Raw genomic sequence first — 15,398 nt, 5'->3', positions numbered from 1 at the left:
AAACCAAGAAAAACCAAAAGAGAATAAAAAAGGCATGAGAAAAGAAAGAAAAAAATCTCATTTGAATTGGGGGTATTCTAGGCATTTTAACGGCTTAACGGAATTTTTTGACGGTCAACTAACGGAATTGACTAAATTGTTTAAAAAAAAAGGACAAAACTGTTAAAAATAAGAGTTAAAGGATATACAAGTTTAATTTGAAAGTAAAATGACAAAACTATTAAAAAATAAGAGTTAAAGGATATACATATTAAATTTGAAAGTAGAAGGACAAAACTGTTTTTACACCTAAAATATAAGGTGTCACAAGTATTTAATCTTAATATTAATAATCGGCAACTGTTCCTCTATCTCCATTTCTCTATTCCCTCCCTTATATCCTAATCAATTTTTGATATCTGTTCTGCCACCTAAGCAACTTAACAGCTATAAACTCCGTTTGTATTTATTAAAAAAAAGAAATTGATATTATTCCGTTAAAATGGAAATCTGCGTCCTTCCTCCTTCTCCCCAGACCATATTAGATCCATATGAAATTTCAACTAGCTAACCAGACATTCGTCCGGGGAGTACCAAATGCGGAAGCAGTTCCAGTCCCAGCTGACATCATGCAAATAAATTCATATGAATCGACCTAATACAAATTCACATGAATTCTGAATTTTCAATTCTAGAGGACAATATAAGTTTTCAAATTTGCTCAGAGAAGACACATAATAATCGTAGATGGTCGGGGAGAGTTTGTTTCCATGTTGTTTTTCGATCCCTTGCTTATTTGGTTTGTTTGGTACGGAATTTCATTCCTGGAATGAAAATAGAGAAGTAGGCTAATTATTACTTTAGGATTGGAAAACTAATAGTAATTTTAAGAATCCATGCTTAAAAGCTGCTTAATCCCCCCGACATTGCCAATACTTTACAAATTTAGTTTCACATTGACCCTAAATTTCACCATTTCATATTCCCATGCTCATTTTTTCTGCACCACCCCACTTCTGCTTCATTCTTTATCATTATGGATTATGCTACATCATACCCAGATCCTAATTATCCACCACCAACTACGACACCACATCCAACACCGTACCTAATACCCATCAAAGATTGCTTATCTCATTCCATGGAGAATTACATATTCATGACCTCTCGAAGAACCATACTTGATATGTCCATCAAAGCTCAGGAGAAATTGAAACACAACTTTTTCTTCTTTTTACAAAAAAGTATTTTCATAAGAAAAGAAAAGAAAAATTAACGGGGTTAATGGACTGTTAAATTGTCCTAGGTGGCAGAACAGATGTCAAAAATTAATTAGGGTATATGAGAGGGAATATAGAAATGGGGATAGAGGATCGGCGATCAGCTTGCCATAATAATCCTACCAAAGTTCCCAGTTTCCAAGTTCTAGTACTTTAATTGCTTCTGCTGGGTTCCATCTGCCTAAGGGTATCTTGTCATCCCCAAAAATATAACAAAATGGAATTCATGGATCACAAAACAGAACGAGGCATCGGATGGGAAAAATTAACGAATCAAGGATTGACCAGTTTCTTGTTATGGGCATTCCTGGAGCAAATGAACACCATTAATGTCTTCTGGGAACCAGCTGAGTTGACTCACGTGCCGTGCCGGCAAAGTTGCACGCCGACTTATCATATCATAGATCTGGTTTAACTTTCTTTACCACAATAAGAATAGAACTATAGAAGGATTCACTTAGGCGACTTAGCTCCTTAAACATGCTTCTAATTGATCCTTAAGATTGACGCCTACCAGCATTGGAGTTCTTTTATATTTTCCTTGTTACAAAATGGTCGCATGTTGGGCGTGTGATTAATGATTGATCATTTGATCTGTTATCATTTAGGTAGAGATACTTCTGATTAAAGAATCGTTTCTGATAGATTATAGATGCCTTCTATAAGACATTGACAAAGTTCAGTTCACCTAAATGAAGTTTGTTCTAGAGTTGTTGACTTGCTGCAGCATTTCTCTAAATTCAAACTAAAGCATTGATACACAAACTTGGACTTCTAGTTCTAGGGGTTCAAAATAGACTTGACACTACTAAGTCGGCCCCAATTTCAAATAAGGTCGGCCGGAGTCAATCATAGCCCAAAATGGATTTGGCATCAACTTTTGAGGCAGTGAGTAATGAATAAGAGTTACCTTTTTGCTGAAGAAAGTGTTCTGAACCTCAATATTCAGCAGATTAGTAGATACGGCTGGCTCCAGTTAGCTCCTGATTTGCTGGCACCAACCTTGTAGTGTTTTGCATCCTCTCTGCTTCTATAATTTTGACTACTCTCATAATTAAAATGGTAGGATGATGCTATACATGAACCTCATTTTGATCATGTGCCATTTCAGCTTGAGTGGAAGAGCATTCTGAATCTATATGTGTTGATGTTGTGCAGTTACCCTGGACATGTTAAAAGAGGACATGGGTCAAGCTAAAAGTTTAATAATTTATTTTGAGCTGGTTGGTAATGCATCTTAACACAGAGGAAACAGATATCAGCCCACCAACACCAAAGGCACTAAATGTGGCATAAAGATGAACTTCTCATACCTTTATATCATTTGATAAGACACTTGGGACACTAGCTCGCAGTTGAGGGTTTGACGAAGCTGTCTGTGGAGAACAACAGTGAAACTGCCGATTTAAATGAAGAAAAATCAAGGGATCACTTACATTACTCTGCATAGAATAACGAATTAAGTTTCTCATTGCAACTATGAATGTTCACTTACCTCTGACACGCAGGAGCCCAAGTTATTGTTCTCTTCTAAGTTGTTGCTAACTGACTTGCACTTTTGAGATAGAGGTGAAGCTGCATAAAGTACCCTTAAGAATGAAATTCCTTGTATCACATATGTTTCCAACTTTTTTTCTTTTCATATGAAACATAGCATTAAAAGTGTTCTTTGAAAAGCTCAAATATAACAATGCCTTCATTGAGTTCATTCCAGTGAATCATTTATATGCTGATATCACAGTAGAAGAGTGGGTTGATGCTATTCCATGATGGTTGGCAATCATATCAATCAAATTTAGTGGATTCCTCCAATGTGGTCAACACAAGCTCATGTGATAATAATGTGATACATATTTTCATGTGTTCGATCTTTAACATTAAAAATATACTATTTCAATGCTCACAAACCTGTAATTCCTCCTGCAGCTACCCTGGGGTGCTTTTCTTGAGCTTTTTCCATACTTTCCTGGATTGCATCTTCAATCCTGAAGGCCAACAACGGTATACTTACGTATAAAATATAACCAGAGAGGTTCAGCTTTTTTATGTTGGGGGGAGGGGGTCCAAAAAAGCTACCATCAGAGCATTGAGTTCGTGATCTCTGATGCAAATTTCTGCAATGACTATTAATGAAGGTGCAGGAATGGATCTCATTTGTTTGAAAGTTAACAGTAACAACTCTACCTATAATCGTCCTTCGCCAGAATCATTTTGCATCCTTCTTGGTGTTCCAATATTGAGGAGAATACCCGTTTATCCTGCATATAAAGTTAAAATATAATCCACAAGACATAACTGAGGCTAAAGGCATTACAAGAACCAAAACCATAAAACTTAAGAATCACACCGCATATAACATTGATTGACGCCCAACTGACAGTTTAGAAATGTGGCATTCAATGGAGTTGATGTAATTTAAGAATCCCAAGCAAACAACTCCAGATACGAAGTAGATGTGGAACCATCAACTCTGGCATACTCTTCCACCACTTGCAAGTCATATGTAGACAGACATCTTACAGTGTCTGTCTGCGACTGATTAACTTGTTTATAGTGCATCAGTGCTTGATGGGAAGTTCTGAAGCACAAACTATTATATTCTGGTCAACATCAAACTTTCTCACCTCTTGATTCATACTTCTAATAGTGTCTTGAATCTTCCTTAGTATCGTTCCCAAAGTTCCAACTTCATAGTGCAACCCCTGATCACGAAGTAACCAAGTTTAGAAATCAATAGCACAAATCAGTAATGTCTAACTGAAAGATAATCTGAGATGTGCTGTTTTTCTGAAATCAAATTCTGTATGACCACATCTTTGGCTGATATAACTTTCTGTACGTAGGATTGGTTAAGGCAATACATTGATAAGAACATTTTCAGTTAAAAGAGCAAGCCACTATTGAGAATCAACAACAGATGAGTAATTCTGGTCGGGATATCACTTCAGTATGTATCTTGTTGCTATTATTAACTTTTTCTGCCTCGAGCTGTGATTCTAGTTCCGCAATGACTTTATCCTTTCTCTGATTCTCATCTCTATAACTTCTCGGTTCTTTTTCCTGGTCACTTATCTTCTCTGCATTCAGAGTTCACGCTTAAATTTGGAAAAACAGTAGGGATATGGAAGAACCGAAGAACATACATTTTTTATTGGAAAGATTCCTCTAATGAATTCTCTGGAAACTTCTAAGTAAATGAATGGGTTATGTGGTAATGAGTACTGCATCCAACGAATTAATTTCAGTAAAAAGATGATTAAATTGCAAGAAGGACTAGGTTGGCTTCATTCTCAGCAGCAATGATACAATCTTAATATTCTTAGTTATCCGGTTATCCCTAGGTATGTTGATGTACATGAAAACATGCTCTAGGTGTCACTGCCAACCCAAAGTGATGAACGATAAGACTGCGACAGGTTAGATATGACATTACACGGTCCAAAGCAAATAAATTAATTAATGCAGTCATATAAGAACTTCAAGTTAGTTAATTACCAATAAATACTTTCTCGAATGTGGAAACAGTGTCCATTTTGCTCCTTAACCAGCCACTGTAAAGTGCAGAAAAATGACATGCATCAATAAACTCATCAACAGTCTATGATGAAGTCAATATAAGCATATGATAAGGAGTTGGAATGAAGGCTTGCCTATTTCCTCTTTCTCACTCACAACATGTTGCACATCATCCACAACTTTCTTTACAGAAATCGCCTCCTTTTCTATCGAATCAAACAGCAATTGATGCGATTTTATCTTCTCTGAAAGGACAGCAATTTTCCTGTCTCTGACTTGAATCGCGCGTTTCATTTCACAGGTGGATTCCTGCACGCCAATGTAGCACACAATGAGCAATGTACAAATTCACACTTTCAAATAAACATTTACAACGTCGTTTAGACAGAGAAGCATCAATAATCGGAACGCAAACATGGAACCTCATAAGCACTGACGAAAGTCTCCTTAGTTTGAAGTAGGCTATGAATCGTCGCCTTCAACTCTTTTTGCTTGCTCTCCAGCAAGGAATTGTCATTCCGAAGGTAACTAACCTTCACCAAACCAAAAAAACAACACAACCGAAAGCCGAAAAACCGAATCAATATTCAATATATACAATCACAATCACTACTCAAGCATTTCATCGAACACATTATCTGCATTATATTTCGCCTAATTAAACAAACCTCTCTTTGCGGCTTTAGCCGGAGATCATTGGAGGAAGCTAATTCGGCCTGAAACTCCTGAAATTTCCGGCCGGATTCTTCATCGGTGTGCTTCTGTTTCTGCATCCAAACACTCGAAATCGGTCAAATCGAACAAACAAAACTTCAGTTGAGAAAAAAAAAACGTGAAGTGAATTTCGGAGCTACAAACCTGAACGAGAAGATGAAGCTGAATTTGGAGAGTTTGAGAAGCTCCATTTTCTCTCCGAAATGATCCATCGCTATTTTGATTTTGAGATTATCTGAATCTGATTTTGGGGACTCTGCCTTTGTTCAAAATTAAACTTCAACTTTTTAATTTGGATTCCCGCCTTCAGTTTGTTATGGCGGTTCCCATTTTCCCTTTTTGTTTTTTTTTTGTTTTTTTTCCTTATGACCAATTTTCAGTAATTTTTTTGTTGTGTTCATGTTACTGAACGGTAACAATATTCTTCACTAGTCAAAACCTCGATTGAAAAGAAAAATTAGTCATTGAATTTAGAGGCATTGCTAGTAACTGTGTGAGACGAATGATTAAACGTACATGTTGTAATTCATGTAGTTGAGACTTGAGAACCTAAGATTGCATGTTTCTCACGGTTTCTTTAACTTGTCATTTGAGTTTAGCACGCCTGCAACTTTCATAATTATTTCAATAGTAAATCTCTGTTGTTTTTTCAACTATTCACTTAAACTACGTACTCTTACATATATACCAATTAAGGATTAATGGACGTCCCTGTAATCTCAACGATGTTTATGTTAGTTTAAATTAGCTAATTAGACGGGTCACGTACATACTCATAGCTTACTGAAGATAAATTATTATATATACCTTCACATATCTCACGTGACGTAATCTTTTAATATTATTGGTCTATTTTTTACTGTGATTGTTTTTTATTAATTCATATATGTAAATAAACGTTTACCATTTTCACCGCATGCATGTTAATCATATCGGGTACACAGAATAATTACTTCTTATCGAATGACATCTAATTTGATTGCTTGTGTAATTTCAGAGTTTCAAATTGTATGTCGATCATGTATATTGGTTCTCTAGGCTTCAGCTTATCTGAAGTGATCAGATCGATCTTGAAAAGTAGATACATATATACCAATCCTCAATGTTAATAGTTTGTATATCGTCAAGAGTTTTGAGATAGTATATATATCATGCATGCTGATCGTAAGACTCTCAATGCCATTAATTATCACCAATTTTTGTATCATCATAACAATAATAATTAGTTACCATCACCGGGATGATGGACTGTTCTGCAACTGGTGGTGTGGAACTGTGGATTACAGATATAGATAGTCTTATGGAGATCCATAGAATACTCGACATGGACAGTTGTGTGTATAAGTCAGTGTGGGGGTCGCGCAGATTATGAAAACATGTTGAGAAGAATTTCCAAAAGCTTATCGCATATGTTCCCTATCTGCTTGCCCAATTAGGCTGTCCGGCATTGGTCTATTTGCTTTTATCTACCAAATAAACTTTACTTACAGCTTTCATTCAAAATATTAATAATTGGCGAAGAACAAGTACAAGGAAGCCTCTCCAATCTTCGAATTATTGATTTTATGAGGGTCCATGTTTAGTAGGGGTGTAGGGCACTGCCATTGTGTTCTTTAGTAAAAGGCTTCAAACTTGTATGTGGTACATAAACTACATATACCTAACCAATAATACTCCAAAGACTATGTAATGAAGTGCGGCTAAGAAGAGCTAGCTGTATATAACACGTTTGCAGCTCATATTTTGTTCTTATTTTTTGAATTTCATATACAATTTAAACGTACTGTACGTGGTTTCTCCATTAGAAACAAATAAATAAAAGAGTGTCTGTGAAGTAGTAAATTTAAGTGATAATTACTTAACTAACTTATTGCCTTTATTATAGCCATGATTAGTAAAGGTCCATCAGCAGAACAGCAGGTGATGAGATTAGGTTGAAGAGTCTTTGTAAATGCAACTGTCATGACATCTACAGATATCAAACATCTTAATTATCATTCATTCTTAGCTTGTTCCTGCTACAGTGTCTGGACCGCTAAAAGAAACTTATTTAAAACTGGAGAATTCAAACTAAACCCGGCTAAATCTCGATCAGTAGGAAATTTAATGAAATCATCTACCATGCCACTCCAACTATATATAAACAGAAGGACGTACGTACTCTCTCTCTCTCTCTCTCTCTCTCTCTCTCTCTCTCTCTCTCTATATATATATATATATATATATATATATATAACATATGATCGATCTGCATGATACGTACTTGTACGTACGTAAAGGACTACAGGAGAGGCGAATCCCTCGAGCTTTTTACCTAAACGAGAGAGAGAGAGAGAGAGAGAGAGAGAGAGAGAGAGAGAGGGAGAGCAAATAAATAGTACAGTACAAGCGGCATCTGGCCGGCCATGCGTAAAATGATAGAATGCACTGGAGAGAGGGACCTGGACTGGTAGATCGATACGTGGTTCAGCCAAAACCGAGCACCGGACAGTGAGCATATAGCACATCCATTTTTAGTAGTTCCTTACCTGAAAAATAATGCTCAAACTGGATCCATTCGATTCCTTCAATACTAGTCTCAGTACATGTTCTAACCTGATCTAACTTTCTCACAATTGTTCTAGACTTCTAGGTTTTGCACATAAAAGTTTCAACCCCAAATTATAACGATGACGATGGCACCGTACAAAAGCCAGCTTCCCTTGCTTATTTGCTGGTACCCATTTTGATTCTGGCGCATACAAACGACAAACAGACCACAATCGCAATCAGCTCGTGATGAAATGGATCCAACTACTGCACAAACCAGTAGTTTGGTTTACGAGCTGTGCGTGTTTTACTACATTTCTTGATCGAGTAAGAGCAACACAAGCTTTTCGATCAAGTGTGTGTGCCTAACCACATTTGATATTCCGAGTGGCAAACTGGTTGGCCTGACTTGTGAGTGAAGCTTTCGTCTCATCCATCACTCCTTGACAATTGAGTATTCCATTTACCAAACCAATGCCAGGTAATCATCAATCGACGTTATCCTTAATTTGGACTTTGCAGGACTTATCTAGCTACGTAGCTACAACCTGTTCAACCATGCAGTACATACAACCCTAATTTTAGATTTCATACTACCGTATTAAAATTTATGATACGTTTTCGAGTTCATACTATACGTACGTACGTACGACTCTAATTAGCTAGTCTTGCTGAGCAAACAGGTCCATAATCTGATTAATCTCTTCTACACTAAATCAACTTTGCCATACTTCAACAAACGACACCTTGATTACTAAAACGAACGTGTAAATTGTCCATTAAAAGGGAACCTTATTTTACCCATAACAATTGCTTATATATGTATAGTTCGTGGCTTCCACACAACTCTATCTTTGCACGTGTATATATAAATGGAATTGAAGCTTTGATGATAGAGCATGGTGTGAACCAAAAAAATAAAAAATAGAGCATGGTATGACTTCACTGTTACTAATGGTCCTAGATTTCCCAAGACATTCGAGGCAGTAATGATTCCGTGCGAAAGTTGTTTGAGAATGCAATTCCAAGTGGTATAGGATGATAAAGTACCAATATGCATATTTTTAATTTGGAACTTTATTCTTAGGTGATTTAGTTTAATGATAATCAAGCTACACAAATAACATAATCATATGTTAAACCCACTAATTTGCTCGAAGCAATAGTGGATTAATGGGGACCAACTTTTTTCCCAAATGGCTTTTATAATAGAATGAAAAAAAAAGCCTTATGTTTGGATCTAATTTTAGATAAAGAATAGAACAACATTTCCATTTTGGGAGGATGGCTCTCATGATCCTTGATATGCCACTTAACTAATTAGGCTTATGGTGGGCCTCTTTATTGTCAAAGGCTTCCAAATTTGGTCCTAATTCCTCCTAACCAAATCTAAAACCATGATTAGTCATATATTTAACAATTTATTAGACCCATACCACACATCATAGCAGTCATTTAATTATTGGAAGCCCACCCTTCAACCCAACTTTATAGTCGATCATAAGATCCATGGATCAATATCCCACCAAGCTTATTTTTCATATAAAATTATCGAGGTATTAATAAACAACTTTAAAGCTAATATTCTAGGCTTTAGATCGAATCATGAACAACAATTATAATGTATATGCATGAGTTGTCATACTAGATAACTACGGATACGAAGTGCATATACCAAAATGTACCATGTTTCTCATTCTTACTTTTTATCTCTACTACTATAACCGAAACCCTCGTTTGGTGTCAACAGCTTCGTTAATTTTTAGAGTTTCAATATCACCCATAGTATGTTTAAAATTTACATCAATAAATAGAATAAAAAAAATTAATACCGTAAATTAAAAAAAAAAAAAATAACACAAAAAAAATTATTGTCCAAATCCCCTGCCCCAACACAAATCCAAAACCGTGCAACGCACGGCCGATCTATAGGCACTGCTCAAAATATCGCCACTCGTGGTCTGAAACGAGAAGAGAGTACATTGAATATGTACTTTGGGGCTAGGTAAAGCTAAAAGGACACGTGTCGCAGAAAAATACACGTATACTTCTGCACCGTCGGCTACGTAGAAAAAATACAGTTGACTGAAACAGTGATCTCAATCGACGGTGGAGAGAAGACGGGAAAGGGCACCACCACAATAAAAGGAGAGTGAGAGAGAAGAAAGAAAGAAAGAAAAGAAGAGACAGAGTAACGCTGGAGGCTCCGAGAAAAAAGCTCTGAACCGGAGCTTCTCAGTGACTTGATTCTCCACTCCCGAGGTCGCTGTCGAGCTCTGAAACACAGTTAAACAACAACAAAACAGAAAAACGAAAATTTACAACCAAACTTTACTTCGTTCTTCTTCTCTCTCTTTGTCTCTGTCTTCCTTGTTTCTATCCATCGCTTTCGATCCTCCGGGCTTATTTATAAGAACAGTGCTGTTTTAGCTTGTATTTGAATCCGGAGAAAACAGCTAGCTGGGTTCAGTGTGGATGCGAGTAGTAGTTGAGTTGTGTGAGATCAAATGGATCCGCCGGTGTCGCTGGTGAATGAATGCTCGTACTCAAACGGCAATGCGGGGTCGTATAATCTGTCGGAGATCTGGCAGTTTCCGATGAATGGCGGCGCCGCCGGGATGGAGGATAATGGAGGGGGATTGGGTCTGCGGAGGCCGAGTTTCGGGCAGGGCTTCGGGCAGTTTGGGGATGTTACGGGCGCGATAAGGGATGTTTTGGGCGGCGGTGGTGATCCGAATCCGATGAGTTTGGAGCAGAGAACGAGGAAGAGGCGTGAGTCGGAGGATGAGTCGCCGAAAAGCAGCGGCAACATTGGCGCGGTAATCTTTAATTTCAATCTCATTTCTTGGCTACTCTGCACGTGCTTATTCACTATTTGCTTAAAATGTCTGTTTGAAGGTTTCTAAATCTGTTACATAGTTTTTTGATTGGGGTTGAAAATGTTGGTTCTGTTCGAAATGGAACCGAGCACTCATTTGGGTGGTCAATTACTTGGTGTGAGTTGTTATACGTATTGAATCAATATGTAAAGTGAGAGTCTTTGTAGTGATGTTTGTTTGAATGTTTTGCAGAATGATTGTGATGGCAAAAGGATTAAAACAGCGGGAAGATGTGGAGATGAGAATGTTGAGGCCAAAGCTGAGGTAGAAACGAGTTCAGGGAAGCCCGTGGAGCAGAAAACTCAGCCGCCGGATCCGCCTAAGCAGGACTACATCCATGTACGAGCGAGAAGGGGTCAAGCTACTGATAGTCATAGTCTCGCAGAAAGAGTAATCTTCTTTTGTTCTCTTTGATCATTCTGTAATGTTTGTGTTTTAGAAAAAAATTGTTTTTGGGGTCTGGGAAGTGCCAGATGGATAGAGCTGTTTGTTGTTTGTTAGATGACATTATTATGGCTACCAAAGCAAAAACTAGAACATGATTGATCAAGCACCTAAAACACAATACTCATCAATATATTGATTATGCACAGGCTAGAAGAGAAAAGATTAGTGAAAGGATGAAAATTCTCCAAGATCTGGTCCCTGGTTGTAATAAGGTATGGTATGGCCATTCTTTGAAATTTATTTCAACTACTTGTCAATTACAGAGTATACAAGTTGGTAGGTTTATACACTTTTTGCTGTACTGGTAGAGTCATCTTATTTCCATAACAAATGACAACTAAAAAAGCCAATGCATCAGCATGTTTAATTTCAGTTTTTGTTCAACTTGTTAAAAACTTTCTCATGAAGGCAGTAAATCTTATTCAGGTTATCGGGAAAGCACTGGTGCTTGATGAGATAATCAATTATATCCAATCATTGCAGCGTCAGGTGGAGGTATGAGCCTCTGATTTCTCTTTAATTTTAGTTGTGATAATGTTTGCTATATAGTTCTTCTTGTTTAGCTTGACCTAAGCCCTTACAATTCCTGGGATGTTGCAGTTCCTGTCTATGAAGCTTGAAGCAGTGAATACAAGAATGATTCCAGCCATTGATGTGTTTCCAACTAAAGAAGTAAGTAGTATTTATATACTTTTAAGCGTTTATATAGTCCCCCTCCATGCTATTGATAAGCTGTCAATGCTTTTGGATCACACTCATCAAGGTTCCATTCTCCTTTTTGATACTCAGAGTAGGGAACCTCTTCTTTCTGCAATTGTTTCCCCTGGCTACCCTTTTGTCGACACTCAATGTTTTGGAAAAAAATTTCTGTATTTTCTTATCCCCACCATATATTTATTTTTTGTTTTCATTGAGAACTTTGGTACATTAGAAGTTGATGCAGTCAAGTATTTCACCCTTTCCCTTTCTTCTGAAGCGTGGAACAGAACAAATCCAACTTTAAAAAATTGGTTGCATGCAATACATATTGGTACTTGGAACTTTGTAATGAAACTTGCAGACAACATTACATATGTTTTTTATTCTTGGTTTTGGATGGCTAAAGCCGCTCTTTTCCATCACTCTAAGGACTTTATAATACATAACATGCCGCATTTTTTAGTTATTGGTGGAGCTTAAAAAAAAGATAGTTTATGGATTAATTGTAAGGTAGGAATCTCCTCTTTATGAATTGTCGATTCTCATAACAGTTCAAATTGTCATCTCAGTTCGGTCAACAAACATTCGACACTGCTGCAATGGCATTTGGTACACAGCCTCCAAGGGAATATAGCCGGGGATCTTCACCAGAATGGTTGCATATGCAAGTTGGAGGTGGTTTTGGAAGAACAACATAGCCTCGAATGATCCTCTTCAATTGGGAATAAAATTATCAAGGCAATTCATTCTACTTTAGTAGCTGTCAAAGAAAGTATACCACGATATGTCAAATCAAAGCAAGACCTTATTCTCATTTTCTACATCAAGCATGGAGTTATATCTCTGGATCTGCTTAAGTTGGTAACTACGCTTCTCCATTACTTTGTGTTGGAAAATGAACTGTTAACTTCATATATATACACATTCTTCTCCATATAATACCCAAACAAGCACATGGAATGAGTAATGTTGCTTGTGCTATATCTCTGACGCTCATATCTTGTGTAGACATCGTTTTAACATTGATTGGTTGAACTACGTTAAATAAAGTATCCTTTGCTTTCTGGAAGGTAAAGTATCCTTATCTATTGATTTGACAACAATCTTATGTCTTTCAGTGACTTCGGTTCATTTAACTTACTCGATTACTAAAATATTCGACATGTAAACTTAGATCTTTTGGTGATTTAGGAATATCATGTAATAATTTAAGTAGGCTATATGGATCACTTGGTAAGAATCCGTAGATAACTGTATACAAAGTAGCAAAAATAACTACAGTTTGCACTTTCTCTTGCACTTTACTCTCAAGCAACTTAAACGACAAATATAAGTACCTGTTGTCTTCAATACAAGCTGTAAGACTCTTAGGGAGAAGTTGGCCATGAGCCTCCCTCACCTTGCCTTCTTCATCTTTTCCATTATCTCGTCTAGACCAAAGGGATCAGCTTCTTGAACCTCCTGATCAAACTCAACTGGTATAACTATAGAACCTGCCCTCTCAATAGTTCCTTCAAATCCTTTGTGAGATTTGAAGCGATCAGTCTTCATGATCTTACCCAACTGTTCATCAGCACCTCCATAGGTATCAGCATCATCATCCTTAGGCCTGTAAAGGCTCGACAGTGTAGACTGAGCAGTAAACAAGCGCTTCTCATAGACATTGTACTGATCATCGTTGCCGAACCCGGAGTCCATTCCTTTCTGCTGATTAAACAGCCTCTGGTCATACATAACCTCTTCCCCACTTCCCCTTCCAACTCCAGTAGCAGCCATGCCAAGAGCAATTTTCTCACTGATGTCGCCATTGTTATCTCTTGTTACTCTACTTCTCTTATTCTTTGTCAACCTTCTCTCCCTTTCCCTCTCCCGACGAATCTCATCACGCTTCTTTCTCTCTTCTCTTGTTTCATCTGTATCCATTGCTGTGCTCTCACCATTATGCTCTGGAATAGCAGCAGCAATAGCTGCTCCTTCTACACGAGCTCTCATAGCTATATCTCTCAGCTCCAGGTCTCTCCTCACCTGCTCCTTCTCCATCCTCTCCCTCTGAACATTCGCTCTCAGCTCAAGTTCCTCCTTACACTTCAAGATTGTTACATGCAAAGAGTCCTGAAGATGTGCAAAGTTCTCACTAACTTGATCATCTTGAAGTCGTCTGCCATCAACTCCTCCACGTTTGTCCAATGGGATTGTATACCCTTTGTTGTTCTTGAACTGCGATATACAAGGTGGAATACTCCAATCCTTCTTATCTTCCAAACTCACTGGCCTAGGAGGAGAATGTAGCACCGGCACCGGCGGTGCTTCAGAAGCCCTCGGAACACGTTTGTGCCGAAACTTGGGAGGTTCTAGTGGATCCACAGGCTTCTCCATCATCCTTATCATCCTCTCCTTAGCACCAGAGTTGAATGCCGCCGACGTCTGTGATGGCCTGTACTTGATTAGTTTCGAGTCCTGGGTCTGTTTTGGTTGGCTTTTTGGCTGTGCAGCACTCAGTCTCACATTAACAATCTTCTCAAGAGCAGCTTTCGTTTCTGCCGCGGTTGTTTCAATCTCATTCTGCAGCTCCTCCTCACTACACGTCTTCTCCTCTTCATCATTGTTCCTCAAAATTTTAGGCACAAGGTCTCTATGCTTTGAGAACACAAGTCTCTTGGTATTCTCGTTTTGCTTAACAATGGCATCATAGGCTATATTTCCATAGGCATCAACAGAAACCGGAAGAACTTTGGGTTGGGGCTTTGAGGACTTGGTGTCCTCCTTGCCCATGCCAAGAGGGTATTGAGGTCTATGAATCTCCGGGAACGCACCGCCATCACCGAAATGCAATACCTTGTTAGGAAGGATTAAAGATGTCACTGTGTTACTATTGAGCCTCTCCTTGAACCATTGATCCTTCGAGTGGTCGCAGAAGGTTCGAGTGGTTGATTTCACGGGTGGAAGACGATGGAGCAGAGCTGCCATGGGGATTAAGGCTTCGAGTTACTCCACACAAACAGTTCGTCAATGAGCAAAGCAATCACGAAAATTCTACCTTATTATCTTATGCTATGGATGCCTTTATAAATCGTAGTCTGGAATAGAATGTAAACTAGGAAGGCTGAGTACTATCTAGGATGGTTAATGGATTCCGAAGGCAAACCTGTTTCGTTTTCACGTATGAACTACGAACGCACCAAGTCCTAATTTTCAAAGCATTCCCAAAGGGTTAAGGACATTCTCACAGTATCAATTTCTTTCGAGTCGAAGACCCAACACGATAGAGAGAAGAGATCGACAGGGGAAAATCTCATTCTTGACCAATTGTTCATTTTCCTTGGCTAACCTGGATTCATTATCTTTTTAACATGAC

The 15,398-nt window shown here is 38.0% G+C and overlaps 3 protein-coding genes across 4 annotated transcripts; 1 reads left to right on the top strand and 2 right to left on the bottom strand.

Annotated features, from left to right (window-relative positions):
* Positions 1-1,947: 1,947 nt before the first annotated feature.
* On the bottom strand, positions 1,948-5,701 carry LOC126792510 (uncharacterized). Its single transcript, XM_050518921.1, has 13 exons — positions 5,630-5,701; positions 5,444-5,542; positions 5,198-5,323; positions 4,906-5,084; positions 4,755-4,810; positions 4,233-4,336; positions 4,018-4,092; positions 3,884-3,961; positions 3,444-3,517; positions 3,168-3,244; positions 2,755-2,834; positions 2,573-2,656; positions 1,948-2,422 (listed from the first exon to the last, which is right to left on the bottom strand). The coding sequence occupies exons 1-13, from the start codon at positions 5,699-5,701 to the stop codon at positions 2,333-2,335; spliced, it is 1,194 nt and encodes a 397-aa protein (XP_050374878.1). The 3' UTR covers positions 1,948-2,332.
* Positions 5,702-10,235: 4,534 nt separating this feature from the next.
* Positions 10,236-13,103, top strand: LOC126790966 (transcription factor BHLH089). Of its 2 annotated transcripts, none has more exons than XM_050517355.1 (6): positions 10,236-10,837; positions 11,090-11,287; positions 11,491-11,556; positions 11,771-11,839; positions 11,945-12,016; positions 12,613-13,103. In XM_050517355.1, exons 1-6 carry the CDS (start codon positions 10,526-10,528, stop codon positions 12,739-12,741), a joined length of 846 nt encoding a protein of 281 aa, XP_050373312.1. In that variant the 5' UTR covers positions 10,236-10,525; the 3' UTR covers positions 12,742-13,103. The 2 variants fall into 2 exon arrangements, with proteins under 2 accessions (XP_050373312.1, XP_050373311.1); XM_050517354.1 differs by having other exon boundaries at positions 12,595-13,103.
* Positions 13,104-13,438: 335 nt separating this feature from the next.
* LOC126792509 (SNW/SKI-interacting protein-like) lies at positions 13,439-15,010 on the bottom strand. The gene has a single exon (XM_050518920.1). The coding sequence runs from the start codon at positions 15,008-15,010 to the stop codon at positions 13,439-13,441; it is 1,572 nt and encodes a 523-aa protein (XP_050374877.1).
* Positions 15,011-15,398: the final 388 nt, after the last annotated feature.

This window comes from Argentina anserina, chromosome 4, assembly GCF_933775445.1.
Source record: "Argentina anserina chromosome 4, drPotAnse1.1, whole genome shotgun sequence".
Classification (NCBI taxonomy): Eukaryota; Viridiplantae; Streptophyta; class Magnoliopsida; order Rosales; family Rosaceae; genus Argentina; species Argentina anserina.
The sequence above is the reverse complement of the archived record's forward strand: the minus strand, read 5'-3'. Positions and strand labels throughout refer to the sequence as shown.